The sequence below is a fragment of the Astyanax mexicanus genome, chromosome 15 (genome assembly GCF_023375975.1).
Source record: "Astyanax mexicanus isolate ESR-SI-001 chromosome 15, AstMex3_surface, whole genome shotgun sequence".
Classification (NCBI taxonomy): Eukaryota; Metazoa; Chordata; class Actinopteri; order Characiformes; family Acestrorhamphidae; genus Astyanax; species Astyanax mexicanus.
The window spans coordinates 37,551,195-37,569,937 of record NC_064422.1 but is presented as its reverse complement, the minus strand read 5'-3'; the positions used below and the strand labels follow the sequence as shown (position 1 = coordinate 37,569,937).

At 36.4% G+C, this 18,743-nt stretch overlaps 1 protein-coding gene and 1 long non-coding RNA gene across 5 annotated transcripts in view; one reads left to right on the top strand and one right to left on the bottom strand.

Annotated features, from left to right (window-relative positions):
- The window catches only part of LOC103025391 (cadherin-10), a 98,747-nt gene extending 97,247 nt beyond the window's left edge, over positions 1 to 1,500 (top strand). For all 4 annotated transcript variants that reach the window (XM_022670362.2, XM_049464819.1, XM_022670363.2 and 1 more), the window contains one exon: positions 316 to 1,500. In XM_022670362.2, the coding sequence (XP_022526083.2) occupies positions 316 to 806 (491 nt within the window). In that variant the 3' untranslated portion in view covers positions 807 to 1,500. The remainder of the gene's footprint in view (positions 1 to 315) is intronic.
- LOC125781260 (uncharacterized) overlaps positions 1 to 18,743 on the bottom strand; it is a 50,672-nt gene that overhangs the window by 16,781 nt on the left and 15,148 nt on the right. The gene's annotated exons all lie outside the window — the stretch shown is intronic.

Sequence of the window (18,743 nt, the reverse complement as noted above, 5' to 3'; positions counted from 1 at the left end):
TACTCTTACACTAATTCAGATTAGTGCTCTTTAAAATGGTGTAATTAAATAATTAAGCTGTTAAATTATCTTTATATCAGTTGTTAAAAAGACAATCAATCAATTAGTTTATCTCAACTGTTTCTGGGCTGATGTATTGATCTTACAAAAACAGTTATCAAACCTATTTCTTTTGCAGCTATGGTAAAATTAGCTGATTGTCATTTTTCCCTTCAGTCTTTACATTTCCTCAACACACTCAACCATGGCACCACTGAATGCTCACAGTTGCTTTACTGATTGTAATGTTTGTCTGTTCCTCTGTTGACTCCACAGTGATCGTGGTTCTGTTCGCGGCGCTGAGGAGGCAGAAGAAGAAGGAGCCCCTGATCATCTCTAAAGAGGACGTGAGAGATAACGTGGTGAGCTACAACGACGAGGGCGGAGGAGAGGAGGACACGCAGGCCTTCGACATCGGAACCCTGAGGAACCCGGAAGTCATCGACACCAACAAAATGCGGCGCGACATCATCCCAGAAATGCTGTTTCCCTTCCGCCGCATCTCGCCCATTAAAGACAACACGGACGTGAGGGACTTCATTACCGGCCGCCTTCAAGAGAACGATTCCGACCCCACGGCACCTCCTTATGACTCACTGGCCACCTACGCCTACGAGGGCAACGGCTCTCTAGCAGAATCCCTCAGTTCGCTGGAGTCCGCGGCGACGGAGGGCGACCAGGATTTCGATTATCTCAGCCACTGGGGGCCACCATTCAAAAAACTGGCAGACATGTATATAGGAAAAGAGACGCCGAGAGAGACTTAGAGCCGAGCTGTAACACTGTACTGTGCATTCTGACTACATGAACTTACTCACACCCACGCGAATCCCACTCTTTTACGCAGCAGTATAATCCAGTTAGAATCAATGAAGACTTGAAATCGCTCAACTACTGGGAGCATTTTACACACAAAAACTCTACAAAAATCTCTTTTCCTCCTCCTTCTTCTAGTACTTCTTCCTCCTTCTCCTCTTTATCTCTTTTTTATTCAGTAAAGATGCCTTCGAAGTTTAGGAATATGTTGTGATCCATGGTGTGAAAAACGTGTTTTGTATCTATGAACAGTGATAGCAGCTTTCTATACTATTGATGTTTATTGCTAAATAAATGGATGAAAATAATCTGATTATTAGCTTAGCTTTTTCTTGCCAACCGAGTCTAAAAAAAAAAAAAAAAAAGAATAGGTACATGTATACAAGTTTTACAATTATGAACATAATGTAAAGTATTTGGTATCTTTGTTTAAGAGGAAGTGTCCCAGTGAAAGGTTTGTATGGGTTCTGTCCAACTGTGCATTCATCTCAGCACATTGAATTAGATCTGTAAAATGAAGTTTGCTCTTGTAGAAATACTGATCATACACACACTCTCCATGTTGTCTGAATGCTGTCATATTGTTTTATACTGTATTTATATTTTTATACTTATTTTGATAATAAACTTTTGAAAATCTCTGAAGAAATGTGTCTGTGTGTATTCTGTAGGGTTAGAAATATAAATTTAAAACTCCTAAAGAGCTGAATTTAACACTAAACACACAACATATGCTACGCGTCTCATATATATATATATATATAACCATGTACCAACATTAAACATATGGAGTAGATTAAAAGGCAAACATTGCCAATTTTTCTCAGTTAATTAATGTGTTTTATACTGTTTTAGATGATTAGATAAATCATTACAAGCCAAATAAAGGTTTTCTCAGCTATGTGCCATGGGAAAGTGCCTTCATCGTGACCGACCCAGCAAGAAAACAGTGAAAGCAAGAAACAGCAGCAGAGCTCTTTACAGACAACTGCCTTTCCATACTCAGCAAACTTGCTTCATAAGTAAAGTTCAATACAGGTATGTGTCTTTACTTTGCTAAACAGCGCAGTTAAATAGACATTAGTTAAAAATGTGATTAATAATTATTACTTTAGTATTTTGATGTTATTACAGCTCTCAAAAGTGTTAAATTAGCACAATGTTACACACATTACTGGTTAAATATAAAATGAAAACAGCAGGTCCAGGAGAATGAGCTGTGTAAAATTAACAGACAATGAAATGCTCTGGTGGAGACCCTTATCCTCCATCCAACCCAACAAGAGGACGAATAACAATCCACCAGCGGAACCACCAAAACTAAATCCTATTTATCTAAATAAACAAACCCAACCCACACAAAACCTCTAATAACCCCAAACAAAGAAGCAGAGTTGCCATAGAGCATTTTGAGAGCAAAGCAAGAGTTGAAACATCCCATCATTAGTGGATTTTTTTTTTCCTCGTTAAATAATACTACTAAAACAAAAATCATGTATCCGCACAGATGAACAGGAAAATTGTAATTTTGCAAAGATAAAGATTATAAACCGATGAGAAAAGCTAAAGTAGGAATGAAGGGGTTTATGCTCATACCTGCACACACGAGCGTTACATATTCATTCTTTTGGTAGAACCTGTTTCATCACCATCTAAAACACTGCTCAGCGCTGTACGTCCCTAGATGATTAACAACTGGAGCAGCTTCAATTTGCACTTCAGATAAATGGAAATATGCTGCGGCAGCAGAAAAGTTGGTTTTCGAAGAGAAGCTGCGGAGGAGAAAAGCAATGAAGAAAAAATAAAATGTTGTATACCAAGGTAGGACATTTTCCAATGGTCCAAAATCACACCAAAAGGTAAGACTATATAGTCTTACGTAATTTGCCGATTTTTGAGGGAAAAATAAAAAGTGTGTTTTATGGCATACTTTGATACATCTGGGCACAACATACCATGCTTATGCATTTTACAACTCATTTGAGTTACAATCTCATGAAAAATAAGAAAATGAACAACGGTCCAAAATCACATCAAAAGGTAAGACTATAGCCTTACGTAATTTGTCGATTTTGGTGAAAAATAAAAAGTGTTTTCTTAATAGCCTAACTTGATAAAGCTGGGCAAAATGAACCATGCTCATGCATTTTCCAACTCATTTGAGTTATAAATTTATTTATATAAGAGTTTGAAAAATGTTTCAAGATCACACCAAAACGTAAGACTATATAGCCTTACGTGATTTGATTTTGATGAAAAATAAAAAGTTTTTTATTGCATTTTCAATAAAACTGTGCAAAATGAACCATGCTCATGTATTTTCCCACACATTTGAGTTATATTCTCATGAAAAATAAGGATTTGAAAAACGGTCCAAAATCACATCAAAAGGTAAGACTATAGTCTTACGTAATTTGCAGATTTTGATGAAAAATAAAAAAGTGCTTTTTACTGCATTTTTCAATAAAACTGGGCAAAATGAACCATGCTCATGCATTTTCCAACTCACTTGAGTTATACATTTATTCATATAAGAGTTTGAAAAACGGTCTGAAATCACACCAAAAGGTAAGACTATAGCCTTACGCAATTTGCCGATTTTGGTGAAAAATAAAAAGTGTTTTTTTTAATTGCATTTCTGAATGGAACTGGGCAAAATAAACCATGCTCATGTATTTTACAACTTATTTGGGTTAAAATTTCATCAAAAATAAAGATTTTAAAAAAGTTCAAAATCACATCAAGAGGTAAAACTATAGCCTTACGCAATTTGCCGATTTTGATGAAAAATAAAAAGTGTTTTTTTTAATTGCATTTCTAAATGAAACTGGGCAAAATAAACCATGTTTAGACATTTCCCAACTCATTTGAGTTAAAATCTCATGAAAAATAAGGATTTGAAGAATGGTCCAAAATCACACTAAAACGTAAGACTATAGCCTTGCTTGATTTGCCAATTTTGATGAAAAATAAAAAGTACTTTTTACTGCATTTCTCAATAAAACTGGGCAAAATGAACCATGCTCATGCATTTTCCAACTCACTTATATAAATTTATTTATATAAGTAATATGTTCCAAAATCACAACAAAAGGTAAGACTATAGCCTTACGCAATTTGCAGATATTATAAAACGTGTGTTTTATAGCATACTTTAATGAATCTGGGCACAACATGCCATGCTTATGCATTTTCCAACTGATTTGAGTTAAAATCTTATGAAAAAAGAGGCTAAAGAATCACATCAAAAGGTAAGACTATATAGCCTTACGTGATTTGTCGATTTTGATGAAAAATAAAAACTGTTTTTTACAGTCTAATTGGATGAATCTAAGCACAATATACCACAATGAGGCAATTTCCAACTCATTTGAGTTATAATCCCATCAAAAACAAGGATTTTAAAAATGTTCAAAATCACATCAAAAGGTAAGACTATAGCCTTATGCAATTTGCCGATTTTGGTAAAAAATATAAAGTACTCTTTATAGAATTTCTGAATGAATCTAATCACAATATACCATGCTTATTCATTTCCCAACTCATTTGAGTTATAATCTCATGAAAAATAAGAAAATGAAATATGATCCAAAATCACACCAAAACGTAAGACTATGTACCCTTACATAATTTGCCAATTTTGGGGAAAAAAAATAAAAAGTGTTTTTTACAGGCCAACTGGATAAAGCTGGGCAAAATAAACCATGCTCATGTATCTTCCAACTCATTTGAGCTATAATCTCATGAAAAAAGAGGCTAAAGAATGTTCCAAAATCACACCAAAAGGCAAGACTATATAGCCTTGTGTAATTTGCTCATTTTGTAGAAAAAGTAAAAAGTGTTTAATACATTTCTGAAATAAATTGGGCAAAATGATCCAAGCTCATACATTTTCCAACTCATTTGAGTTATAAACTCATGGAAAATAAGCATAATAGCATAATAAAGATTTAAAGAATGGTTCAAGAGCAAAACAAAACATAAGATTATAGCCTTAGGTAATTTGTTGATTTCTGGGGAAAATTAAAAGGTGTTATTTTACAGGCTAACTAGATAAAACTAAGCACAGGTTCAGGCATTTGCCAAATCCTTTGAGTTATAATCTCATGAAAAATAAGAAAATGAAAAATAATCCAAAATCACATCAAAAGGTAAGACTACATAGCCTTAAGTAATTTGCCGATTTTAGGAAAAAATAAGTGTTTTTATTGGATTTCTGAATGAAACTGGGCAAAATAAACCATACTCATGCATTTTTTGAACTAATTTGAGTTATAAGATCATGGAAAATAAAAGATTGAACAATGGTCCATAATCACAGCAATAGGTAAGACTATATAGCCTTGTGTAATTTGCCGATTTTGGGGAAAATTAAAAAGTGTTTTTTTTTTTTTTTTTTACACAACATATCTGAATAAAACTTGGTGAAATTAATCGTGCTCATGCATACATGAATGAATGTGTGTTGAGTTATTTTCAGAGCACAGCAAACTTACACTAACAACTTGATGATGATAACCGGAGTGATGCTTTCCATTACATATTACATATATATATATATATATATATATATATATATATATATATATATATATATATATATATATATATATATATATATATATATATATTTATTTATTTATTTATTTATTTTTACATGAGAATCATTGCCCTATAGGAAATAAGACAAATAAGCAATGTATTGCTTAAAACACATTGGTCTGATGCCTGAACAGCAAGCGCTTTCTCCTTGTTTATTTGATTATGAATATGCTATTTTAGGCAGCCTAATGCATTTTTAAAATATACATGATTCCATATACAAGGTGCCTGGGAATACATTTTCTGATGCAGCTTACTGTAAATCTCATATGTATAAGCAACATTAAAGAAGATAAACTACATTCAGCATCATATTTATGACCTTATCCTCATATGCAATGTAAATCTGCTATTCTGCTACCTGGACTCATACATCAACAGAGCGGGTATTGCCAAGCAAGATCCGTTTTTCTTTTGATCAGCGGTTCTACCATGTAGCATCTCCTCTTTACATGTATGCCACAGTTTTTAAAAACGGAATGATTGCATGTCTTCGTCTGCCTGCAAAAAATATCATCTTACCAATGCCCATAATGTAGCACTGTTAATGATTGTATAGGGATATGCATAATTCAAACCATCAAAGTATGAGAGAGAGAGAGAGAGAGAGAGAAAAAGAAAGAGAGAGAGAGAGTTATCCATTACAACAATGCAATGAATCATGTCATTACTAATTCATGCACCCACACTGTCATGATAATACAGATCAATGGTTAAGGTAGACGTATTAAAGTTAGCAGTCTCGTGCATATAGCAGTAAATCACAGCCATTTAGAAATGTTCCAAAGCTGTAATATATACAAACACAGCACTTACAACAATATTTTATCACGTGATTCTCTACAATAAATAGTATGTAAATTGTACATGTAGCATCATTGATCATGAACACCGACAGGCTGCATCAAAATTTCGGAATAAATTGATGAATAAATAATAAATGTCAAATACACTATAAATAGTATAAATAGTTGATGCTTTTTTGGAAAGAAGATAAAGATTTCCCGGACCAACGAATGAAAATGGTGTATTGAGCTACACATAGATAAGTATTGTGTATCGCATGTGTAATGAAATAGCCACATGTCTCCACTTGTGGACTTGTAGAAATTCCTAATATATTATACAATAATATAATATAATATAATACAATAATTATACAATAATCACAATATAATATCGTATACAATATATCGTGACACAGAAATATCATGATGTTAAAAATCCATATCGTGATAATAGGGCTGTTCTGTCTTAAAAGTAGTCTATTATTAACTGTGAAGCTTTAGCTGTATTTATTGTATAATTGTTTTAGTTTGCAGTTTATATGCATGCACTAAATATTCTGCAATATTATTTACTGCATTATATTATTTTATGCTATATTATTTATTTTGCCACATTATGATTATTCTGTAATACTATTATACTATATTCCTGAAATGAATGAAATATTTTAGTTTTCCTATATCGCCAAGTATATCGTTATTGTAAAAATACCCTGAAATATCGTGATATTATTTTAGAGCCATATCGCCCACCCCTATTATACAACAATATTTTGGCAGATTTTTCGGCAGGTTAGGAGAGCTGATAGCTTGTCTAATAGCATGCATCTATGTTTACAAGGAAAGCGCTTGAAAGAGATGGCAGCAGCATGTGGACAAGTATTGTCCTGTTGGAACAGCGCACCACAGTATGCATTCAGAAAACCTATGCCCAGAGCCGGTTTATTTATTAGTCTACACACTTCTTATCTCCAGCATTATATCAGAAAATGACTGCAGATTACCAGAGGGAGCCTGTAAGTGATTCCAAAATGAATTAGAGAGAATGAAGCCTTCAGTTTCGGACAGTAGAATCATGTATTTCCCCCCAAAAAGTAAATTTTACTTATATTTTTACGCATATACAGCTCTGGAAAAAATTAAGAGACCACTTCATTTAGAGCATTTATTTGCAGAAAATGACAAATGGCTGAAATAACCAAAAAAGCCATTTTCATAATGTATTAAAAAATCAGAAATCAATATTTGGTGGAATAACCCTGGATTTTAATCACAGTTTTCATGCATCTTGGCATCATGTTCTCCTCCACCAGTCTTACACACTGCTTTTGGATGACTTTATGCCTTTACTCCTGCTGCAAAAATACAAGCAGTTCAGCTTGATTTGACGGCTTGTGATCATCCATCTTCCTCTTGATTATATTCCAGAGGTTTTCAATTTGGTGAAATCAGAGAAACTTGTCAATTTTAGTTGACTCTAATTTTTTTCCAGAGCTGTATTTTACGCAGTTAAGCCTTCTGCATAACTTTTATTATGTCTGCAGTATAGAAACATTTGATGATGTTCTGTGCTGTTTGACCACTAGAGTGCCACCTAGTGATCAAACAAGCCCAAAAGAGACCGTCACGTGGGTATTTTCCTCTCTATTAGAGATTCTCTGGTAGGGCCGCTGGTTGCAGGACCCTATTAACATACAGGTACTGTGAGCTGTCAAAGCTCCTGTAATGAAGACCAAAGGTGATCTGGCATCGTATGAAATTACAACAAACAACATGACACCAGACCTTCTGGACATGTGATGTGGTGCCATCAAACTGTTCATGCTGGCTCTGATCAGAGTGCCCATGGAAAATATAACAATAAATATAACAATAAATACAAAAGACGAGACAATTTAAAGACAGGACAGTGCAGTACCGATACGGTATAATAAAGTGTATAGTGGGGATAAGGTGCAGAGATGTGTGACATACTGTAACATATATAATCACAGCAGTTACTGAGGTAGAGTTTATAGTTTTTAAGAGTGCAGCAAATAAAGTCATGTCAGCCTCTGTGTGCTGACTGTGTGTGTGTGTGTGGGTGAAGTTCAGTTCTTTGTGAGTGTAAAGGGGGGGGGGGGGGGGGGGTGTACAGTTTAGTTTTGTGCGAGTGTGTTGGGTGAGTGGTGGGTGGGGTGGGAGTTCAGTTCTGTCTCTGTGCATTGAGAAGTCTGACTGCCTGGTGGATGAAGCTGTTGCAGAGTCTAGTAGTGGAGGCTCGGAGGCTCCTGTATCTTCTGCCGGACGGCATCAGAGCGAAGAGTCCGTGTGAGGGATGGGTGGGGTCGTCCGCTTTGCGGATGCAGCGTGTGGTGTAGATCTCGGTGATGGAGGGAAGAGAGACTCCGATGATTTTCTCAGCTGTCCGCACTATCCGCTGTAGGGTCTTGCGGTCTGAGGTGTTGCAGTTCCCAAACCAGACGGTAATGCAGGTGCTCAGGATGCTTTCTACAGTCCCTCTGTAGAACATGGTGAGGATGGGGGGTGGGAGATGTGCTTTCCTCAGTCTCCGCAGGAAGTAGAGGCTGTGCTTTGTATGATATGAGGTAGGGTTGCACGATATATTGTTTAAGCATGTTATTGTCATCGTGATGTGTGCAAGCGCAATGGTCACATTGCAGGACCAATGCGATGTCACAATGCAATGTTTTGCTTCATGACACAAGAAGTAGAGAGCTGTCTCTGTGTCTGTGTGAGTGACAGGCTGCTGCTGCCTGCACAAGAAGCACGAGGGGGAGGGGGAGTGAGAGTGTTGGGGGGGGGGCAGGAATAAACATGAGGTCACCGCATGGCCTCCATGCACACGGTTGGGCACGTGCTTGTAAACGCAGGTGTCGAAAGCTGTGCACCTCAGTCAGTGCACCACTACTATTTACCGTTTAAAAAGACATTTAAAAGCCTGATTAAAGGGCTGATTACTGTTGTTTTGCTGTTTTTCTCGGGTTTTAAGGGGAGACAGCGCATGGGTGGGGGAGGGGCTGGTGAGATCATGGGCCCTGCATTGTTTAATATCACAATATATATATACAGCTGAAAAAAATAAATTTTCAATGTATAAGTTTTCCAATATCGTGCAACCCTAATACTAGGTTATGTTTGTTCCCTACCTTTTCTAAATGCACACTCTGTTGCATTGTTCCAACAGGGCAATGCTCGTCCACACACTACAAGCACCTCAAGCACTTGCCTTGAAGAACAGATGGCCATAGCATTCCACCCCTACCTCTAAATTTGCAGGAACTGTGTGAGAACATTCTAGATGGAATTATGGATAAATGTAGAAAACCATTAGGAACCTCTACAACTGCAAGCCAATACAACTTGCATGTTGTGTTTTACATGCATTGCACTCTCTACATCTGTATGTGTAGCTCAATAAATATTGCCCATATCAGCCTTAATTTTAATCAATTATAGTTTTTGGTAGCTTTTATCTTTCTTCCGAATTACTGCTCAATCAATTACTTCTTCTGGGTCCAACTATGTGTGTGTGTGTGTGTGTGTGTGTGTGTGTGTGGTGCAGTTTGAGAGGGTAGCAGGGTAGTATTGCTAGGGTTTTTACACATCAATGTTGCTCCTAGGATAAGAGAGGCCAAGCTGAAAAAAATAAATCCAGCCAAGAGCAGCTTTTTAGTCAGAAAGTGACAAAGTAAGGCTAGAGAATGTGCTGAGAACATCTTAAAAAGCTGAATAAATTAGCCAGTGTGTGTGTGTGTGTGTGTGTGTCTAGTGTGTCATTGCCATGCTAAGAATGTCCAAATAACGATTGAGGAAACAGTAGACGTCTTTCTAGCAAAAAAATGCATTTATTTAATAAGGAACAGCATATTGTTTTTAAACTATTAAACAAATCTACAGATGCACAGTTGCACTGATATTAGGGATGCAAATGATTAATCAACTTTAGATTAATTGTCGATCAAGAGGTTGCTCGAACAAAATATACTACTCGCGATTAATCCCTAGAGGGCGCTACTGTAGTAACCTGAACAGAGCGTGAGAACGAGAGGTGAACACGTCTCGTGAGAGACCAGGGTTAAAAAACAAAATGAAGTGGGTGAAAAGAAGTGCGGTGTGGGACCATTTCAACATTGTTAATTTAAGCAAAGAAGTCAAATGTTCTCTGTGTAATGCGGTATTGAAATACAACAGTTCCACTAGCTCACTCAGTTATCATTTGAACTGTCCTGCATGGCACCAGTGCACCTGGTCAACCTAAAATCACAGCTACACTGGGAGCGCGAGCGTGTGATGAGAGAAGGGCGGAGGGCATTACAGAGAGGATATGCAGCATGATCGAGAGAGATTTGATGCCAATCAACACAGTTGACGGTATAGGATTTTAGGATCTCATTGCGTTCCTATAATTCTATTTAGCTGTAACTCTATACAAATTAAGGCAGAAACATGTTGTGGATGTTTCAGTTAAGGATTTTTGAGGATTTCCTAATTAATATCCTGGATGCAGTTTATTCATAATCCATAGGCTCAATAATATTCTGTTTGGCTCTCTATTTAATTTCTTCTATTCTTTTTTTTTTAAATATGTCTAATGTTTCAAATGCAAGAACTGAGCCAGTCCTTAATTTATTTATTTTTTTGTATTAAAGAATGTATTTTGTTATACCATAAAAACATGTCTGCTTTCTTTTCCTAATGCATAATTACTTGATGAATATATGATATAATATAATACAATATAACTATTACAATATAATGCATACTTTTTGAACTAGCTGGTATTTTTAAAGGCCCAATTGAAACACTGAAATTCAGGTGAAAAACGCTGCTTATCAATTAATCGAAAGTCGATCGATAAGATCAATCAACTAATGATTAATGAATTAATCGATAATTTGCATCCCTAACTGATATACATTTTACATAATGTTTTTAATTGATTTCCTGATATTTCCATAGGTACTGAAGATCTTAGATTACTTGGTTGGTCCATTAAAAATGCTTCATAGATGCTCATCTAACATTCAACTGACAATCAACTAAAACTAAACAGAAGATCTACTTATATTTAACCCTTTTGCCTAAATGGGTAAAAAAAAAAAGGGTAAAAAAAAAGGGTAACTAAACACCCTGATTGCAGCTGACTCTACCCCTAGCCTGAAAAAAAATGTAAAGATTTATTCACATTTTAAGAAGGGCTGATATGTTGTAGAATTTCAAAAGAAACACATTTTAGCTATTAATTAAAAAATATATATATATATATTACTATTTAAAGGTTGAAATTAGGGTTAATTCAATAGACAATCTTAAATTGTCAAAAAACGAACAATCCAGTTGCATTTAATCTACATCTAAAAGACTTCAACGATTCAATATCCACGTAAAATCACCATATTTTTCTGTGAATAAACAGTTAAAAAACTTTTTATTTATTTATTTTTTTAATTCTTTATATAGATAAAAACAAAACAGAATTTGCCTAAAAACAAAACAGATTTTATCCAAATGAACACTAATTACACTCTCCGTAACATGAACATGGTCAGTGTTGTTAAAGCACTCACACAATCCTCAAGCATAGTTTCAATACAATAAAAAAATGCATCATAAAATAAAAAATATATAATTATATTGTCGAACTCTAGCCCTAGTAGACTGTATTGTTGCAGCAGACCCTAAGCTACCCTAAACCTTCTTGGTCTTGAATATGATGTCTATTGTACTGTCTCTCAAAACCACATGCACATAAATACAGTCTAGCTGGTCATCCAATGTGAGAAACTCAAACACTTACTCAGCGATTGCGTCTCTTTGGCAGTCATGGATGTTTTTATCAGGTCTGATAAATGCGAGTCTGAAGATTACTGCTGACCTGTGTTAGCTTGCTACATTGTGCTTGCCTGGACGAAGTGGTAGTGTTGTTTTTTGGCATGCTTTAGCTTCAAATGCTTAATTAAACTGAAATCTTTGCTGGGTCTGCCATCTGTCGAAATACTGGCATTACAGATCTTGCAGCAGAGACTTGTGCTACTGCTCATCTCAGCCGTGAGCTTCAATTAAGCTTCGTCTACTGGCGTGAAAGCATGCGTGACTCAGTAACATGCATGCCTGTCAGAATCTGCTTCATGGTTTCAGTGCTCTCTACCAATAGGCATCTGATACTCTGTGTATGAGCCAGTAATGGCATGAATGCTGATGTGGTATTGATGCAACTCTATTTAACTTTCTTATTTCTTATTATTTAGAACACTTGACTTAGCAGAAAGTAGATACACAAGGTTGACTTTATCAGAGCAAAAGGGAAAGAAAACCTATACAATATTCATATGTCTGTATTCGATTTACAGACACAACACAAAACGTTTGCTCTCTAAAGTCTTCCTCAGCATGTTCACAGTACACCAGCAACACCACCACATAGAATAAAAAGGTATGATATATCATATAGTTTTCGTTTGCAACACTTCATCCATACATTGTATCAAATAATGATAATTTTATAGAAACATAGGAGTTCTAATCTCCCTAAGACTCTCCCACCAATTTGACCTACAAAAGGCCTGGCTTCATTTCTCCACAGGGTGGCGCTAAACAAGAACACCGTTTTAAAATCCTGTGAACCGGTAAATCCATAATCCTTGGTATGCCTGTCACGATAATTACCTTAGCAATTTACTGTAAAATACATGAACATGACCTCAATAATATTTGATAATCGTGATATCACAATCGTCTATTGTGTATTTGTTTTTGTTGCATTGTTTGTTCACAAATATAACAGTGAACAGTAGTTTAGTCAGTCATGCAATGACCAATGTTTTAAAATACCATTCCACACACAGTGTGATCTGCAGTAGGTGAAAAAAAAGTGGAATTCATTGTTTTTTAAAATTACAATAATATAGTTTTTTGCAATAATATCTGGGATATCATCCACACAAACATCTTATTGAGACAGGCCTAATTTCTTGTATCTAATTATTTAGTAACACATGCTGTGAGGTATCGTAAAGAATTTTCACAATATTCTGAGTCACAGAATCACATAATTGTGATATCATTATCGTGGGCAATGTATTGTGACAGTATTGTGTCATGAGATGTTCTGAGATTGAACTGTCCATGTGAATAGACAAGAGATTTTGTAAGAAATCACACCCACATTTAATTTGGGAGACCTAAGACGCAGTGCAGGGTTTTTTTTTTTTTCATGGTATACCATATGGTATTGTTATTATTATTATTATCATTTATTTCTATTTTTTTGTATGATTGAGCTTATATTTAGGTTTGTGGTTTATTCTACTGTCAGTGAAGTACATATAAAACAAAACAATCAGGCTTTAAATGAAGGCTTTGATTAGTATATCGTAATTTATGATATATTATACTTGAAGCATAGTTATTAAAGTATTAAAATAATTGTTCAGTCACAACGCCCTTTGTACTTCTGTTAACAAATACAAACATGTGCATTAATATAGCCTGAAATATAGGCTAATATAGGCCTTAAAAAAAAAAAAAAAAAAAGAAGATTTATTCACATTTTAAAAAGTTTTTATTTTCACACACAAATCTAAGGCATGGATTGATTGTGCAATTCCATTAGTTCCTTTCTAAGTGAGTAATAGTAACAAATTAGTCCATTTTGCTGTTTTTCTGTTTTACTGGAATAAAAACACTAATTTTACCAGGCAAGAGCTCCTCCAAACAAGTTCTCCTCTCATATCAAAAGATTTTTTTTCCATGCAGGCAACAGAGAGACCAGCGTTTATGCTGGTCTCCACAGAGGTCAGCTTATTACTGTACTCTCGCGCCAGTCTAGTGAAAGTGTATTTTATTAAGCATTTAATAAAGTTAAAGTGGAGAGAATGTGGAAAGTTGAAACAGTTCTGTTACAAAATGACCAATGACAAGACTCGCACATGGACCTGGTCATGGATAGCCTCTCCCAGCTGTAAGCTAAAAATTGGGTTGTTATGCTGCATGGCTAGCATTAGCTAGCAGTATAAGAAAAAAAGAAAATTGAAGCATCTAACAACTTCCTGTTCCATGATACATGATACACGTCAATGTAATACACACCAACTTCTCAGAATCTACACTATTATCCAGCTCCAAGTCCAAATTAAAATTGCACATATTATCCTCACATTACACATAAATGCGACCAATGAGTCACTGAAGGACCATCATAGCTTAAGGGAGTAATGCTCCAAAGCTCGAACTACAACCAGGCAAGGCCACAGCATGACCTGCTGAAGCTGAATCAGGGAAAAAAAAAAAAAAAAAAAAAAAATTCAACCCAGGGTCTGATATGAAGCTCAAGGTGACCACAAACGAGGCATGCTGTCACTACGTCACTGAATATTAATGGGAGATATAAGCTGAAGACAAGATGCAATGTCTGGGTAGTGCTGTGGGAGAAATGTGCCATTAAGATGTGAAATAACCAAGCAATAATCTCTGTAACCATTATTTCTTAGAAGAACAGGTAATGTGAGAAGAAGAACACCACCACCATCACATTCCTGGGGCCAGTAATTTGAGCAGTCATGCATTTTTCTATTATGAAAGCTCATTGCTTCAGCAGACCACCGCGTGAAAAGAGGCCGTTCTAATAATGACGAGAGCGAAACTTCTTCCTAAATCAGAAATTCCATGTCTAATTGGGATCGTTTGTCTTTGATAACGCTTCAAATGAGCCTTAATGACAGCGAGCAGCAGACAGTGTCACATTAAAAGCCCTTAAAAGGCATGCGGTGCTCTCATTTATTTCTCAATCAGAAGAGGGGGAATGTGACACGCAATGCCACCATTAGTCTGCCATAGTATAAAAGTGGCTGTCAAAGTCATGACTTTTTGATTTCTCAGGATATTCACCACCAGCAGGGCGAGACTGATGCAGAGCGCGGCTTCCTGTAGAGGTGGAAACAGTTTAATCACAGCTTTTAGAGTGGGTAGGGGACCAGGCATCACACAGTGAGCTATTTGGAGAGAGCAATGACCCATGCGCTGCAATGAACTGTGGGAAATGTCTCGCGTCCTGAGGGACACTGCAGGGTTGCTGCGGTAACGCGATGGGAAAAGATCCTCGCACACATCAATCACGCAGATCGTAGGGGATGATCATAGGGATCGGGGTAGCGGGAAGCTCTCCGGCTTGCATAACGCTCCCTCTCTCCAGAGGCGCCGTAAACTACCTGCGTGCCACATAGAATAATACATGAAAGACTTCTCGTTAATGCTACGTTGCCAATTCACGAGTTGACTGCTGGCAGAAGGTCGAACGGCCAATCTTCAATAAGCTGTCAATTACGGCGTGCTTCACAGGCCCTGGATGCTGATTGGAGATCAGCTTTCATATCAAGCTTCTGCTTTTACCGTTCTACTCCGCAGTAAAGGACTGTCAAGTCAGCAAGGACTGTAATGTATGAAGTACGTACCTTTCTTCTGTTCGTTTCAGCGTTTCAGCAGCGTTTCAGCAGCGTCAGCGCTCGTTATTAAACACACAACAGTACGAATTATCCCCAACGATACTTCTGATAAGGCTATGACCAACCAATAATGCCCGATAGCCCACTGACTGATGTGTACAGTACTCCTGTATTATTTCTCATGTAGAGATTTTTTTTTGAAACAGCAGTCTCAGCATTTAACATCTATAGGGGATATAGTTGGCTGTATATTTCTTCAGGCACAGAACTCAAATATGTCGATGGGAAAGTTTTGTATCTTCTTCCATGGACCCGTTCTTTGTTCCTCACAGCGTGAGCAACGTCTTCTCAGCTGGTAATGAATAATTCACACTAACTACGTAGTTAAGTTTGCCTTCACTTTAAACTTTCCTTGTTCTGTTCGGAGCCCTTTCCTTCCCCCGGTGTCAACTTCTGACTGTTGAACCGGCAGCAACATGGCATCATGTTTAATGTATGCTCTCCCCACATTATTTGACACATAAACTACCTGCAGCGAGTGACTTTAGGAGGCAGACTGCAGGTTAGCAATCAATAATAGAAATGCCATGTGATGTGACAGGACAGGTCATCCACCTGACTTAACCAGAGCAACCGCAAAAAAAAAAAAAAAAAAATGTCACAGGAGAGATGAGTTGGAGAAAGTCAAATAGAGGGGGAGGACAGTGTCCATTTCTGTCCTGGCCTCTACCTTGCCTTTTTTTTTATCATTTCATGACAAAAACAAAAAAAAAAAAAAAAAAAAAAAAAAAATATATATATATATATATATATATATATATATATATATATATATATATATGTATATATGTATATATATACATATATATATATATATATATATATATATATATATATATATATATATATATATATATATATATATATATATATATGTATATATATATATATATGTTATAACATCAACTCAAACATCTCTAACTGGTTTCATGAACACAACAATGAGAGCAGTGTTCTTCGCTGGCTTCCCCAGTCAACAGATGGGAATCCAATACAACCTGTGGTCAGAGCAGGAGATTCATAGCATGGAAAAGTGCTCTTGAAAAATCTGCAGGAACTGTGTGATGCAATCATTTCAGCATGGACCAGAATCTTAATCTCAAAAGAAAGACAGACAGACTGTTTCTCTGCTGGAAGAAAGACTATATATGCGCATGTATGAATGTATGCAAGAAATTGTGATAAAAAAACAGCTGCCAGCAAGTCAAATACAGCCAAAATTGAGATACAAGGTTTGCCCGCAAGGGACATTAATAAATAGCATCCACACATCAAGAATAAGGCTTGTAGTACGGTTTGCCATGCCGTAGTATCAGTGCCTGCAAAGTAATCTCTTGAGACTGCTGCAGTATGTGGACAATCATTGTCTTGTTGGAACAGAGCACTGAAGAGTGTGTTCAGAAAAGGCAGGGCCACTGGTTGCAAGACATAATTAACGTGACGGTAGGATGTCAAAGTGCAGGTCAAGTAGACTAAGGATGGGAGAAATGTTTGGTTCTCGATTTGAATGTAAAAAATTCTGAATCGATACACAAAGGACATTTTTTTTTCATAGACACTGATTTACCAGACGATTTTGAATAAACTATAATAAAGACAGGATACAAAAGGCAAAACCTAGAAGTGCGGAACTGTAGCATCCCGGACACAAAAGATGACACAGGATGAGCAACATCTTACCTGGTTCTGCTCGATGTGCATCGATGCAATCGGCATGTCCCAGTTTAATACACTATTAGATCCTCCCAAGTAGGTCCTTCAGGATTTTTTTTTTAACGAGGAGATTTAGACCTAAAGTGCCATTTGATCATTAATTCTATATAACGTGTATACATCTATATTATATTACATGCCATGTTCACAGGGTCATTACAGAAAATATTCAAAATGTTGTTTTTTTTTCTTCAAGATTTTAACAGCATTATTTATTGTCTCTTAAGTCTATATGCTTATTTTATGTTACGTTATGTTTTCTTGTATTGTCTTATTTCATCTCCATTCTATTCAAGTCTAATTTAAGCTTTGTCTTTGTGTGTGTGTTTTTTTTTATTCAAAGCAAAATCTGAATAAAACGCTTGTGAATAAGAAGCTGACTTTAAGCCAAGTTTAAAACCTAAATCAAGTTCGGCTCCTGGTCTGTTTTTTTTATTTTTATTGAATGGATCACCATATAAAAAATAAACACACACACACAATACACAACATTAGTTGTTTTTATTATTATATTCAAAAACGAAAACTAATAAATAATTAAATGTTGTTTACACTCTGTCTGATTTCGGATTCGCAATTGAATATTAAATGAACTAATGATACACAGATTAAGATGCTTCGATAACCATTTTAAAATTGAATCGCAAGCCTCTGAAATTTAATTTATTTGAATCGTAAGGTGCCTAGAGATTCTGACCCCTAATGGAGACCAAAGGTGACCTGGCAACAAACCAAACATCCTGTCACTCCATGACAATCTGTCATTGTAACGTCTGTGTGCATGTAGTCCTGCGTCATTGAGCCGACTGCCAACTGTGCTGGCACCATCAGCGTATCAAATCCACAACCCTGTGATCAATAACTCTGTGCTAGAACCACCAGGCAAACACTGCCCTTTATAAATATGCAATATACAAAATAAAGCATTATGATAAATGCTTCAATAAGCCAAAACTGAAGCTTATGTAGAGAAGGATTCATCTATAAGCATATTAAGCTTGCAGAGTCATGGTGCAGACAGTAAACAGGCCCTTCAGTGCCAACTCAAGGGTGCATGATGGGAGTAACCAGTCGGATGATTAATCTTTTGAGTCATACCGTCCCACAGTCCCAGAGGATGCGCTCATTGCTTTTAAAACTTAAAAAGCAGCCCAGGTCTCTGGGGACGCTGAGGGTAATAGTGGGGCAGAGGCTCTGGAGGAGCTTGGCTATGAGGATTGCAGCCTAACAAGCTGTGGAGGGCACCTCTGGGATACACTGCGTTTATGCTGTGGGCCGGGGG